The 15,976-nt window shown below is 45.1% G+C and overlaps 1 protein-coding gene across 1 annotated transcript in view; it reads left to right on the forward strand.

The window, feature by feature from the left end:
* The window catches only part of ctnnd2a (catenin (cadherin-associated protein), delta 2a), a gene marked incomplete at both ends in the record, with an annotated part of 202,027 nt that overhangs the window by 177,024 nt on the left and 9,027 nt on the right, over positions 1–15,976 (forward strand). The window contains 2 exons of the mRNA XM_079754879.1: positions 7,344–7,593; positions 10,685–10,769. Coding sequence (XP_079611005.1) covers positions 7,344–7,593; positions 10,685–10,769 — 335 coding nt within the window. The remainder of the gene's footprint in view (positions 1–7,343; positions 7,594–10,684; positions 10,770–15,976) is intronic.

Raw genomic sequence — 15,976 nt, forward strand, 5'->3', positions numbered from 1 at the left:
CGTTCGCTAGCCAACGGTCACCATATTCTTCACGTGGGAATTTAACTAAATAACCACCCACAAATAAAGCATATACCAATATGCTTATTTTGGAACTGAGACCTAACAGCACTCTGACTAGATAACGTGGTGATCTCTTGAAGGGAAAATGCTTTGTCTGCAGCACAACCTAAATGTCTGCAGTTGCTCAGACATCCCTGACCAACACGCCTAACCCTCTAGATCCCTAAGACAAGAAAAACCCCTTTTTATTAAAAAACGGTGATGTGTGTGCTCGTCTGGGTTTGTGATTGCACGCGTGTGTCGGGGGGTCGAGCAGAGCCTGTCAATTCCCCCGGATGTCCCTGTAAGCCCCCTGTTTCCCAGACGACCTTTTTGTAATGGGATTGAAGGTGCAAACCGAAGCCTGCCTGCGATCCATCCTCCTCATCTGTCGCTCTGTTTGTCTTTCCCCTCTTCTAACCTCCTTTATCCCACAACTTCCCCCTCATTTTGCCATCCTATGATGACATGAGTATATCAAGTCATCGTATGCATTTGGTCCGCTTAATGCACGGCATATGCTGGTGCTTGTATAGCCATCCTTCAGCAGGATTATTTTCTTTCTATGTACTCCCGGATGTTTCACATACATAAGGATGTGCGCCTGTGTTGGAACACCTAAAACGCTGTTTATTTCTAGATTTCTATATGCAGTTCTATTTGTGATACGCAATAAGCTCTCGCTTTCTGAATAATGCCCAATACACAAGCAGATTACTTATACAGTGGCACTGGTTACGGCTTAAAATGGTTGATGTTGGACAGCCGTTATACATTCCATTCGTCATAACAATATAACACTGTATGCAATGAATATGGTCTAAAATGTAAACTTGAATTATATACATAAATTGTTGTGTTTGTTCTGGTGAACGCATGCCCAACCCTTTGAGGACAGTCACACATGTCTACTGATTTGCGTCAAAAAGAAGAAATGAATAATATCCTAAAAGAGATGATTCTAGAGAACATTTGTTGAATATACTGCTGGCTCACCCTGCAGAAGTCGAGCGACAACTAGGATGACTGGCGTGGTTCCATGTATGTGTGAGTGTCTGTGTGTGTGAGTGTGAGTGTTTATCTCTTGATGCATGTATGGGTGTGTGTGTTTGTGTGTGTGTGTGTCTGGGGATGGGGTTTGAAGAAACTGCAGTTTTTGGTCTGCTTAAAGTGCGCCAAACAAACCAGGCGTGAAAGTGCCCTCACAATCTTTATAACATCATATTTTCTCGCTCCTTCTTCCTCGCTGACGGCAAAGAGCGCTTCCTGCCCTCTCCTTACCTTTCCTTGTGTGTGTGTGTCTCGCTCTCTTTCTCTTCCTCTCCCTCTCTCTCACTTTATTTTGTCTGTCTCTATCTGTCTGTCCCACTCACCTATAGAAATAATTATTATAGTGTCATTATTAGCAGTTGTACTGTTTTTTTTACAATTATAATCGTTGGCTTTTTTCCACTTAACTCTCAAACTTTTCTTGTCTCTCCCACCTGAATGTTGTCACCGGATTTTAATCGAGGCTCTCTTTAATTTGGAATCGATTGAGGCACGCTGTGCTGAGTGAAAGAGATGTCCAATGTCCTCTCTCTCTTCCAACCACCATTGTGTGTCAGCATGTTTGTCTTTCATTTCTCTATTCGCTCGCGACAAAAGCTCCCTCTGTGCTTTGGGCTCCTCAATGTTTATGCAGACTTGTCAACTTTTAAGTGAAACACTGGAATGTGAAGGACACAGAGAAAGCGGGACTTTGTCGTTTGGTTGACCTTGAATGAGATGTTTCGGGGGGCGTTCAAACTAAAAGTAAACTCTTCACGAGCAAGATGTGACAATTGACACCTTTGAATGCATGAATATATCTGAAAATAAATCGTCAGTCAGTAGTCAGCTACAGTGACTCCACAACAGTGGTGCCGCGATGACATGCTGTTCATCGGATTGGGCAGGTTGAGAAGCTGGATTTTTTAATGTTGCATGAACTACACGATTGCTTCGGGTCAGCCTGAATAGCTGAGGCTGATCTAGCTCACCAGTGATTATGCGTGACAGAACGTATTCTCTCTCTCCCTCCCTGTCTCTGTCGCTCTCTCTCTCGTGCGCTCGCGCTCTCTCTCCCTATCTCTCTCTCGCTCTCTTTCTCTCTCTACACACGCTTCCTGATCTAAGCTGTCTGCTTGATTACAAAAGCCCAGTATTCATGCTTCCGCATTAGATTCAATTATTTGTTTTTCGATCAGCTACACAATGCCCACGCACCTCATCGCTCTCTCACTCTCTCTCTCTTTCTTCTTTTTTCTATTTATCAGTGTTGTCCATGGTTTAATGGTTTGTCCTATGCCTGGGCGTGCCTCATTTTCTGTTCCCCATTGTTTGTTCAGAGATGAGCTCATTCTTCTAATCTTACTGGCTATCTCTCTTCTCTCTCTCCCTCTCTCTCTCACTGTCACACTCTCTCTCTCTCTGTTTCTCTGTGTCTCTCTCTCTGTCTCTCTCTGTCTCTGTCTCTCTCTCGCTGTCTCTCTCTGCCACTCTTTCTCTCTCTCTCTCCCCTCTCTCTCTCCCTCTCTCTCTCTCTCTCTCTCTCTCTCTCTCAGTACTTTCTCTCTCGCTCTGTCTCGTTATGTCTCTCTCTCTCGCCTGCAGACTCACTTGCTTTCTCACCAGGCCACTCCGCTGATGGCATCAGTGCCAGAGAATCGCTGTGGAGACGGAACAAGGGCACTGCAGGGCAGTCACTTATTGTTGAATCCCAAGCGTGTGTGTGTGTGTGTGTGTGTGTGTGTGTGTGTGTGTGTTTGTGTTTGTGTGTATCTGTGCATGTAAATGTATGATTTCATACAGTAACACTACTTTTCTCATTAGCCTGTGCTTGTACACACACACACACACACACACACACAAACTGTGCATGTGACACCCACACCACCACTAACACCCTTGGGACTGCATGAGGAGTGGTCCAGGTTCGGCGTGACACATCCTCACATGGGCGACAAACGATCCGAGATACAAATGCGGTGGGCTTAACGAGCTAGGTTGAGACACATCTTGCTGTTGAAGACGGAACGTGAGCGCTTCATCACTTTAATGAGCGGGGATGAGAAATAAATAGAATCCTATCCGTCCGTCTCCGTGCATAAGGTTATCCTCTCCATACTGTACAGGTGTGTTGCTGTGATCGCATCCCAGAGGGGGGGGGGGTGAGCGTGAGGCGTTCCCCCTCGTATTGAGTTATAAATGCGCATCACCATTTAATGCTGCTAGGGAATATCTCCCTATCTCACACGATTGAGTTAGAGGAATACACGCCATCCGCTGTTGCATTCAAATGAACAGGAAATTCATGTCCTTGTCCTTGGATAACCCCCCCCCCCCCTCGCTCCCTCGAATGATCCGTCTTATTCCTGCAGCTTTTCCGTGAAGAAGCCTGAGACCGGGACCATAAGTCCCACCTGAATGATTTGCACACAGCTGCCCCGAGGTCAGTGCAAGGCAGACTTTATCCACTTGCCACAGTTTGTGACAGCACGACAGAATAGGGGCGACTCCGGCATACGAATCAAACAGCCCAGAAGTGGATAGCCCCTTTAACACCCCTCCTTCCAACCCCCCCGATTCAGAATCATTCAACACACAACACTGCAGCAGATTTTTTATAATATTAACTAAATAATGAGCAATAAAATGAAACTTTTTTTTTTAGGATCAGGATCCTAAGCAACAAGTACATAACTCAACTGAAGTACATAACTCCCCTACCTTAACAGAAGGTTGATTTCTGCTTCTGTGGGTTTATGTGTGTGTGTGTGTGTGTGTGTGTGTGTGTGTGTGTGTGTGTGTGTGTGTGTGTGTGTGTGTGTGTGTGTGTGTGTGTGTGTGTGTGTGTGTGCATGCATGTCCGTGTATCCAGATGCAAAGGAACCGTGGAAACATAAGCTACACAGCCCTGTTTGGAAGAAATGTTGGCTTGTGTTTAATACAGCCAACACATTGTCCAACCCCAGTCTATTTTCTCACTCTCACTTCACTGTCTCTCACGTGCTCTCCCTCGTTCACTCCCTCTCTCGCTCTTACTCTCTCTCTCCCTCCATCTGTGGATGTGTCAGGCACAGACATCAAAGGGGAGTGCAGGGTGCATCTCTAACTGGTGTAAAATGCACCGAGCACAGGGACTGGTTTATGGTGGGGATGTGGCAAGTTGACTCTTTTCCAATTTACCTGGGCTCCCCCCCCCCCCCCCCCCCCCCCCCCATCACCATCACTTTCACATCAGTCGTGTTTCATCTCCCAATTCCCCCCCCCACACACACACACACTTCACCTCTTCTCGTGAGAAACTTTGGCAAGAAACTGATTCCTGTTATTTCGGGGATGTTTGTAAGTCCATGGAGGTGCTTCAGAACTGCTTTAACCTGCTGGTTGGACATTAAAGCAGTGCACGTATGTCTTGTATGTGTCTGTGTGCTGCTGTGTGTGTGTGTGTGTGTGCGTGTGTGTGTGTGTAAAAACAATTACCACCACAAACACTTGATGTAACAGGGTCAGTATTTTGCTGTGGTATTACGTTTTTTCCCCCCTTCGCCTCAGCAGGCCACCATCAACCATTTACAATGTGAGGAAAAAATGTACTTGGGGAAAAGATAGCAACTGCTGGATAAACTGCAGTTGACTCACGATACCTGTGAGCTGTATTTCTTTAACTGTAGTTGTTATGACCAGTATGTTGGCCTAACTGAATGCTCTCAATTGTATATTGTCTATGATTTTACACTAGAAATGTTAAACTGAGACATATTGAGGCAATATCGATCGACGTTCTCAAACCTTGAGGGAAACAATACTCCCTCTGAATAGACTTGTGATGTTATTTTGATTCAGGCGCCCCCTGTGGGTGATTTAATATATCGCATGGGAAACAGCTTATGCCGAAGCTGCCACAGTAAAGACTTAAAGATAATGCCAACACTACATCAAGACTACATCAAGTCTGACTAAAACCTGATCAAAACAACATTCAGCCATTTTTCTAAGCAAATGTCTTTTCAGAAACACTTAAGCACTAAGAACTGTCCTTAGTTCAACGTTTTGACTTTACCTTTCTTCATTTCTTTTTTAATCATCAATGGCGTATGCATCTGAGAGAAAAACATGTATTATTATAAGTTGTTATTTTATATTATCATGAGCTTACAAAATGCTCATTACTCTGGTATTCTTCCCCCCCCCGACCCGCTCTGCTTGATCAGACCGCGGCGGCGTTAGCTTTGCCTTCTATTCTCCATGCGAACGAGGCGTCGTCCACCAGCCGGGCTGATTCCTTTCATCCCCCAGATCTCCCAGAGACAATTACCTCCAATTTGAGTTAAATAACGCGTCTCCCCTCCGCCTTCTATAAACAATCGAATCGCTCCTCCGTCGAGGGGAACTGGAGGAGGCCTTTAAATCAAATCAGCCGCCGCAGCCCCCGTAGGAGACTCTTGGCGGTAGCTCGATGTGTACAAAAATGTACAGCAAGCGTGGTTAAGCCGGGGAAAGGGACGTTGGCGACGCAGGAATACATTTACACCCGCGCCGGATCTCCCAGGCGAAGCCGGCTCACGAGAGAGAGAGAGAGAGAGAGAGAGAGAGAGAGAGAGGAGTTTATTACTCTGTATACTTATCGTCTCGTCCCGTGTCGGATGTTCTAAGCGTAGCGCGGATGAGACACAGAGAGGAACGTAAAATGATGAATGGAGGGGCTGAGCTTCGAGGCTGTTTTGTACTTTCGGGTGGAATAGCCCGCCAGAACCACGCGGGATGGGGGGTCACTATGTGGCAGGTGCTAGGGCCTAGCAGGTGCAGCATAATGACCCCAGGGTATTTTTACTTTCTGAAAGCCTAGCAGCGAGGCTTTCCGGCTCCCCTATATGCTGACAGTGAAAAACATGGAGAAGATGGAAGGCAGACTGGTTGAGGAGGTTCCCGACCTGCATTCATTAAGTTAATTTGTGCGGCACATCTACTACTTTGCCTGACAATCGCCAGATGTCCATTGCACTAGCAGTGATGAATGTTTTTCTTTGGATTGCGTGCAGGGTGCATGCCCGGTGTAGACTGACAACTACTGCGTACCTGCAGGGGATCTTTAATCAAGAAATACAACTGATTTAGTTTCCCTGAGCCACAGTGTTTTGTGATCCTTTGTGTTTAAAGTTTCTCACCATGCACGTCAAAGAGGGGTGTGTTGTTGACACAAATCAAAAGTTTTCTTTTGAAGGTCCAATCATGTACCTCTCCCCTCGATACATTTAGAATAACTGTGGATATTAAACTGCACAACATTCAGAAACAGACTCAACCAGATCCAGCTTATTACTGTTATTATTATGATATTGTGGTCGTGATTTGCTGTATCTTTGAGGACTTCCTTTGGGCGTCTAGAATTCTTCTTTGTTGGACCCCGCCCGCTTCTAGTTGAAAACTGTCCAGCTTCAAGACCTTGTGTGATGCAACTGACAGCTTGGAGCATAAAGCTTGACTCTCGTACCAGTTTCCTTTCTCTCGTTAAAGTTTTTTGGCTTTCTTCTGCTGGCCACTTTTACTTTCCTCATTAGTCCCCTACTCGCTTTCTTCAATCTCTTCTCCATCCGTTGTCTGAATGTCAGACGGGGTCTTTTCATCGATGTGCCAGACCTTTCTGCTGAAATACCATCTGAGTCACCGGGCGTGTGTGTACGTGTGCGCTCCTGTGTGTGGATGTGAGTTATTAGGTGTGTGCACGTTGCATTGTAAACCGCTTCAACCCCTTCAACACTTTGGTTTGTTATCATGACCTCTCAGAAAGGAAAACCAAAAGGTTTGCTTCCTTAAATCAGGAGCTTTATGGAATGTGTGCCTCCTTCAATTAAGCGCTTCTTTTCTTCCTGCTTCTTGACTTCTTTCACCGTGACTCCAGAACTTTCTTATCTTTGAAATGTTTTTTCTCCTTTTGTAGAATTTTGATTAATAGCTTCACAGACACACACACACACACACACACACACACACACACACACACACACACACACACACACACACACACACACACACACACACACATAACGTTTTATTTTAATAACCTCAGCAAACTTTTTACCTTTTTACACACACAGACACACACACTCAATCTCAATCACATACTCTCTTACCAATCCACTTACCCATCCACCCCCTTAAACACACACACACACACACACAACCACATACACACACACACACACACACACACACACACACACACACACACACACACACACTCACACACTCTAACCCACCCACTCTCTGACACACAGGTAAATACGCCATGCGGGATCTGATCCACCGCCTGCCCGGCACCATCAACAACGGCAGCGGCACCACCACCAGCGGGGGCACGTCGGGGGTCTCCGGGGCGTCCAGCAAGATCATGTCTGACGACACGGTGACGGCGGTGTGCTGTGCGCTGCACGAGGTCATCACCAAGAACATGGAGAACGCCAAGGCCCTGAGGGACGCCGGCGGCATCGAGAAGCTCATCGGCATCGCCCGCAGCAAGGGGGACAAGTGAGTGGCTGTTGTTGTTGTTGTTGTCGTCGTCGTTGTCCTGTTTCACGAGAGCAGCCTTCAGGAACGTTTTCCGTTGTTTAATGAGCTAGTGTGATTATCCGTTAAACTTTATGCATAAAGTTTAACTTAAACTTTGTACATAAAGTTTAACAATAGATATTCCGATGTTCAAAACAAACAGTGTCAGCTGTTTCATTCTGTACTCAAAGCAGTGCACTTTTCTTTACTACAGTCAATCGTTTACCACCGAGGCATAATGAAACATTGAAGTTTTTAATTGAGAGAGAAAGAGAGACGGAGGGGGCGGGGGAGGGGGGCTGGGGGGATTAGTTTGGTTTGAGGTTGCGTTAAACAAATACAACTTATCAGCATACAGACAAAAATACGTTGAGGAAGAGGGGGAGTGACTGAGTGCTCTTCAGACAGACAAACATATTAGCTTGAGCAAAGCTAGCTGTACCTTTCACCCCCAATGTAAATCCCATGTGGATAGACTAACGCTAAAGAGGCTGGTGAAATCCAAGCACAGAAGCTGAAGAGATTAAGGGCGGAGCCACGGCGGGCTGTCACACTTCCATACCTAAATCAAACGTGAGGACTTTTAAATCTCAGCCAATCGAATCACAGTGTTTGGATTTCAACAATATCGCCCTAGCCCTAAAGCAGCCATTTGATTTGCCCAGACAGCTCCGTGGATACACTTAGACCAGTAGACTAGCTGGAACGTATTAGCCATAACAGAAAAATGTTGCTGTATACCCCCATACAAAGAAAGATATATGGGTTCACTTAGCAAATAGTTCTACAGTTTAATAGCGTCACAACAAGGAGCCCATTCTGTCAGGGTCCTCCGTTATTTATAGGGCGATTGCTCCGGGTATAAAACATGCTTGTTTTTACTATTTGGTTGAGCAGATGGGTTGGAGGCGGAGAGACATCCAAAGGTTTAATGTCTGGAAGCTGTCTAGCTGGGATGATTTCAGCTTCACCCAGCATGCCTCATAAAAACTTCAGCGTTTACTGGAATAATAAATACCACATTTTAGTTTACTTGTTTATTTTGAATGAAAAATGTACTAACTATATTCTGCTATGAATATTAAGCTACTACAGTTTGTCATGCCCCCAGGCGTGCCGTGTTTATTTGCACACTACGCACACACACTTTTGTGCCAAGCTTATGTCGGCGAAAAACCGAGAGTAACAGACAGACAGAACGACAGAGGTTCATCCTATCGTGGCTCTCGGTAGCTTTTGAGCAGGACTTAAAGGGTACGCAGCAAACTTACACACTTATAATACAGTGCAGACCGGCAAGGTTCGAAACCGAGAAACCTTTCGGCTTGCAGTCCGACGCCTGAACCACTCGACATTCCTGCCCCTAGAGAGCCGGCATTGTCCTTTACAATCTACTGCAAAATGGGAAAAATGACTTTAAGAAAGTAGGGAGAGGGCTGAGATCCAATCCTATCTTCTCCCTCATAAAAAGGGGGGGAAAAAGGCCAGCGATGAATTCTCCTACAGTGTTGAGACAGGTGTCAAAAAAAGGTAACTTTATCCCAAGCTCTCAGTGTGCATAAGTACAGCACATACCGCTGATTTACCCTATTGCTGCTCCAGCCATCCACCATGACAAGATGACAGTGAACAAAGGATACGGAGTGGCGAGAATAGAACTGGTGGGGGTGGCGCCGTCCTTACTTATAACTGCCACTGGAAATGGCAGGTCAGAAGTTACAATGACTTCAGGCCAGGTGCTGGCGTTATCGCATAGCCTTATAATTACCTGATTGTTCTTTCTGCTGTGGCAATGACAGGCGAATGGGTGGGGGGAGGTTGAGGTGAGAGAGGGAGAGCTTAAAGTTCAAAGAGCACACCGTTAAGAATTTGCAGGGAGACACTTTCAGAGCCGAACGGTTTTCCCTAATGGTCCTTGTTTTATGTCTGACGGAGCCTGTCTTTTCTTGAGCTGAACTACATTAATGTCCACACCTTTATAATTGACCTTCATTGGACTATAATGGAGTGTTTTTCACTAACATGCATTGAAAAATGTAAGCTTTTAGAGCAAAAGAAGAACACATAAAGAGCAGGATTCAAACTTGAAAGCAGAGAATGACTTTGGCGTGAGTTATTCAACTCACATCACTCTATTACTGCCTGGGTAATGTAATGCCAGTGAGTTTAGTTCTATAAGACACTTGCAGTTGACCTTGTGGTTTCCTTTGATAGTATTTTATGTTATTTTACCTCCATAACTTCACTAAACTGTTATCTTGGACACTACGGGACACTAAAAGCTTCCCCCTTGTTGTTAGAGAACATTAAACAAACATTGAACACATACCCAACTAATGCATTTTACAAGAGAGGCGGCTGGGGGCTGGATATTAGCATAGCAACTTGGGTAAGTTTAAAAGTCATCAGAAAAGGCTTTACTCTGACAGAGAAAATATATTTATTCATTCACCCCAGCCTCAAAGCCATGACTGATGACGGACGATCTCAAATGTGGACGAACGAGGTGTTTCACTCAAATAAGTTTAGGCCAATCATGTTGCTGGGGGCGGGTATCTGTACCCACACGGACTGATAACTAAAATAACAAGATCTTCTTCCCATTGTTTTTGCCTCCTTTGCCAACAGCAAACACAAACCCAGCCGTTCTCAGACAAAGTGTCTGGAAAGCTTTAAAATCAAACTCGTTTAGTAGGCTTGCCACTGTAGAAATATATTTGTTAAAATGTACTTCTAAATATAGTCTTCTTGCCCTTGCAAATTACTTTCTCTTTAGAAAAATATCTCAGAAACAAAGCAGGAAACAAAACATGCAATCCACCCCTCACACTTTCAGGTTTTTTCTTTCCTAAGAAACTTTCTGTCTTCAGGGCAGGTCACAAGAATTAATGTGAAAAGCCTTATTAACATTCTCCATGTCCACATTTGTGCTGCCGAAAGGGTTACTCTCTCCAACTTACAGACAAATATATCTTACAGTGGAAACATTAGTAGGAAAAAGTTTATGAACCACTGTTCTCTGGCAAATTATTTTGTAGTAATGCTAACTCTACCTCCCTGTGTGTGGCAGACATTCTCCCAAGGTGGTGAAGGCTGCTTCCCAGGTGCTGAGCAGCATGTGGCAGTACCGAGACCTACGCTCCCTCTACAAGAAGGTAAGAGACACACACACACACACACACACACACACACACACACACACACACACACACACACACACACACACACACACACACACACACACACACACACACACACAATGTGCAATTTCATAATGGCCACTTTGTCATCGTCATTGTCATTAGTCAGTCGTGTTGTGCCTTTCTATCGTCTAATGTTGATTTAATGAGGAAGTAAAAAGTCCTTGCTCACCCAAGTTGAAATGGACAAATAAATTGTGCAATTTGAAAGTCTCCATTGTGCCACGCAATTTTCATGGCTGATTTAATATATTTTATACTGTATATAGAACAGGGCAGAACAGAACAGAACAGAACAGATTTGTAGAATAGAGTAAATTAGAATATAAACCAATAAGATCGTTAAGATAGAATATATTTATATGTATACAATTTGTTTCTAGTTGTTAACCAACATTGCACCTGTATTATATTGCTATGTAATATGTTAACCCCTTCATCCTTTGTCATCTGACATTACCCTAAAGCAAGTTCTCAACCTTAAATCAGTCATAACCGTTGTTTCCTAAATTATGTACAATTCCACCACAAAAAAATTGAAATGGGCATGTAGCTAATGAGCAATAAACAAAATGTATGTATTTCAAAACATACACATACCTGTGAGACCCCCAGGGCTTTCTCTAAGGAACTACTAAGTTGTGCCGGGTAAAGGCTTAGTTATGATTGGATGTTGACGCAACGCATCACCACGCAGTCACTTCGACAGAGATGTGAACCTGTTTTGGTTCTGCGTCGGGTTTACATTGGGTTTACGGTAGCAGGCCTTGCTGCTACATCGCCTCGATGCAAGGTTAAAATTTTTGGAATGCGCACGTCCGGCTCTTGCGGTGGACGCAAGGAGGGTCCGCAAGGACGTAATGGGTCCGTAAACCCCCTTGCCTTGCGTCAACATGGAACCATAACTGCTTCTACGTCCTAATGTTGATGGCAGCCAGGTCTTCCCTTTCAAGCAGTCCACCAACTGTCCACAAAGTACCTTTGGATATGTATTTTCTCTCATGAACAAGGTGATGCTGTTCCACTGGAGCAGCAATATACTACATCATCTTCAATGTAGATATAGAAAGTTCAGTATGGGAATTGAGCGTGTTAAATCTGCCGGAGAGAGTTTTTATGGAGTTAGAGCAGCAGCTAAAAAGGAGGCTGCTGATAAACTGTCACTTATCACTGTGCAGAGAGGCAGACAATAATGGTAATTTCAGTATTTGTTTTGGCTGTCTGAAGAAGTGCTTGTTGCACTGCTTTTGTTTGTTCATAAGCCTGTATGTATTACCCTCAATGTTTGATTGATCAGGAAAGTGTTGCCCCTGAGTTTGTGTTTTGTACATCCTTGTGTGTGTGTGTGTGTGAGCATGCATACTCGTAATTTCCTTCTGTCTGTGTGTGTTTGTGTCTATTTGTACGTGTGTGTATCCACATGTGTGTGCTCCTGTTTGTTTGCTTGTTTGTGTGTGTGTGTGTGTGTGTGTGTGTGTGTGTGTGTGTGTGTGTGTGTGTGTGTGTTTGTGTGTGTGTGTGTGTGAACGCTTTGTGTTATTGCATACTCGTGTTTTTGTATCATTAGGTGTGTGTGTCTGTGTGTGTTTGTCCATGTGTGTGTGTGTATGTGTGTGTGTGTGTGTTTGCGCGCACGTGTGTGTGTGTGTGTGCATGTCCGCGGGTGTGGGTGTGTTTGTGTGTGACACATCAATGAATATCTGTTTGCCTTAGCACCCTAGGGTGCACTCGGCTCTGCTCACCTGTGAACAAATTAACGTTACAGAGTCCGTCCCGGTAGCACTGCGGCCAAATGGTGACATTCACTTGACAAGAGGGATCGATAATCTGTCTGAGTGTCTACAGCGAGTTGTTTTTGTTCCGCATGCACACACACTCCTCGACTCTCCCCGCTTACTCATACAATCGCCCGTCAACACAAAACAAACAACGCAGACGCTAAGGAGATGTTAGCTGCCGATACCCTGTAACATAGCCCCGTAGCCACGCAAACAACACAGATACTGTATTCGTTATATCCGATTAAAGTTCAAATTTTGCGGTTTCACTCTTGATATACACACTAAGATATTTCCCCCCCCCCCAAAAAAAGTCAGAATTTTGCGGTTTCACTCTTGATATACGCACTTAGAAAAAATTATATATAATGCAACACAATGACACCCGCATGCACGCAAGCACAGACACACGCACACCCAAACACTTTTCTAATTTTTTTTGTCTTGTACGTCATTCTCCTACCTTGAGAAAATATCGAAAGTTCACTTTGAAAAGTCGGCCCTGAATGTGTTCCTTTCACTTGTCAGCAAAGATGAGACTGAGTGACTCCAGCATTTCTTTATTATCAAGGTTACTTCTAACCATACAGAGCAGAACAGATGCCTAATGGTAATGCTCCCCCCTAACAGGGTTTTATTTGAAAAACAAAGTACTAAACTATGCAGTCTATTCAGGTGAACATTTCTTGTTAAGTTGTTTATTTCTCAGAGGAGAATAAGTGCTGAAATGTGGCGATCGCAAACAAAGAACAACAACAATGTTGCAATTTCCCAGAGTTTCTGACTGTGTGCCGTTGTGTTGCAGTTTTTCGGATTTTGCAATGGCCCTGCGTTTGTGTGTGTGTGTGTGTGTGTTCGGTGTGTGTGTGTGTGTGTGTGTGTGAGTGAGTGTGCTTGTGCGTGCCTGTGTGTGTGTGTGTGTGTGTGTGTGTGTGTGTGTGTGTGTGTGAGTGTGCTTGTAAGTGCCTGTGTGTGTGTGCGTGCTTGTGTCTCTGCCCCCATGTGTCCTGGGCTGCACCACGTGACCCCCGAAGGGGACGCCTTTCTCGCGCCCATGTCACACCTGAGTGGCCGATGACACGCATGACGGGACCGACCAAAAATCTCCCGGCAACCCCCGGCCCCCACTCACCCCCCCATCCCTGCACACACACACAGACACCCCCCCCCCCACACACACACACACATCCTTGTTACACTTCACGGAAGATGCAAGGCTCCGGTGGTGTTAAAAATAACAAGCCAAGTCCTGGAACACAGACCTCCATCCAGGACATAGCCTGAGCTCCAATGGGAGTTTGTGAGTGAAAATGGGGAGGCAGTGGAGGAAGGGAGGAAGGGGAAGGAGAGAGAGAGAGGGCAAGGATGGGTTATAGCAGGAGGGAAGGAGGGGAGGGAGGGAGAGGGAGGGAAGGGACTGAGGGAAGGAGGGGAGGGAGGGAGGGAGTGTAGAGGGGGGAGGTTGGGAGGGAGGGAGGTAGGGAGGGGAAGGAGAGAAAGGGAGAGAGTGAGGTAAAGGAAGGGATAGATAAGGGGAGAAAGATTGGGGTTGACAGTCAGGAAGGGAAGGAGAGAGAAGGTGAGAGAAAGATGGCAGCTAAGAGAGAATTGAGTGACAAGGCCTTTTTTTTAAAGCTCCTGTTATACGACAGTAGACTAAAACTATCATGGTGTGTATTTTTGTGTATGTGTGTGTGTTTTTGTGCACGTGCCTGCCTGTGTGTGTTTGTGCACATGCCTGAATTTGTGTGCGCGTGTGTGTGTGTGCGCTTGCATGCGTGTGTGCGTGCGTGCATTCGACAATGCCTCGTTAAGCTAGGTCTAATAAGAGGTTATTCATTTATTCAGGCAGCTGTCTGACATTCTCAATCTTGGCAAATTGAGAAACAACAAACAAAGGACGCTGCACTCTGCATCAGGTAGACGTCCCTCTGGCCTACCACTCGTCCCGTTCATCAGTTTTTTAGCATTAACACCGGCTCGTCTCAATGAAGGTAACCAAGCCTCTTTGCATGGGCATCAGTCACGATACCACTACCCACTAATCGCTAGACTATTTTAGTGACGAACGCTGGCTCTAGGTGCCGTTTGAGATTCCGGGGCCCTCATTTTCCCTGTCGCCATGACAACGGCCGGGCGCGTCGGTGCCACGGAAGGGCGAGTCGACCCGCGGCGTTCACGCTGTGTCCTCGCCTCGTCTCCCCTCCCCAACGTGTTACTCTCACTATTTCTGTTTTGCCGTCACGCAGTTCGAACAGAACTTGTGACAACATGGAGGGCCAGGGGGTGGTTACTCCAATCGCACGTCTTTAATCACTGTAACGTTCCAGTCACAGCGGTGTGAGCGGTGTTATTTATACGGTGATTGATTTATCGAACAAATGTTGCGCTGCAACTTTTAATGACTGCCAGCCAAAACTTTTGATTGAAATAGTTTACATTTTTAAAACGATTTTAGAAGAGTGAAAGGAATCTGCAAACAGCTCAATCGTTTTCAGCTGGATTTTTGTCTGCCTCAAAATTGACTTGGTATGGTGATCACAAGACAGGAAAACTATTTTGGACCTAAAAGGTATTGCAGCATTTCAAACGCTTTTAGAGGTATTACAGGTTAAAAGTAAAGCCTGGTTTTAGCAGGAGAACCTGCCCAGAAGATTCAGAAAGTGTTATTTGAGGAAACACTTTAGTCAACAATATCACAGAAATGTTCACCAGCACTTTGTGAGCGACCCAGTTTTCACCTGAAGAAAGTTATTTTGGTGTTGACTTGCCCTTTAAGTCTACAGTAGTAGAAAAAATACCTACCTCTTGTCGTAGGACATTCCTATCTCTGCGACTGATGGATGGATGGAAAAAAGGCAGTTTTTTGGTACTTCATATCATTCACAGTGGGGTAGGAGACAGAGTTACCAAACGTCAAGTTAGAGGATTCACACATTTACTTTTATCACACCAGTCCAGAGTTAAGTCCCCAAATAAAGTGGCTGAACTGCTAGCATCGCTGCGTGACATATTAGGAAATCCTGTTAGTCTGCAATCCAAACATGGATTAGCATAGAGAGTGGAATGGGATTCAGGACTGGGCACAGCGTGTTAAGTATGAGAAGGGACGAAAAAAGAAGTTGGGAACAATGGAAACGAAGGAAAATTTGTTGTTGCGGTTGTGAATGAGTCAGATTAGCGCGTGTCTGTTTGTGTCCCTTGAACAGAAACACACATGTACACGCACGTACGCACACACCAAACACAAACACACATACACACACACACACAGAAATACATACAAACACACACACATAAACACATACACAAAGAAGATAATCATATAGGTATAATATCTTTGACAAATGACCTATTCTTCCATACAGTCCACACACTCACACA

The sequence above is a fragment of the Pollachius pollachius genome, assembly GCF_949987615.1.
Source record: "Pollachius pollachius genome assembly, chromosome: 17".
Lineage (NCBI taxonomy): Eukaryota > Metazoa > Chordata > Actinopteri > Gadiformes > Gadidae > Pollachius > Pollachius pollachius.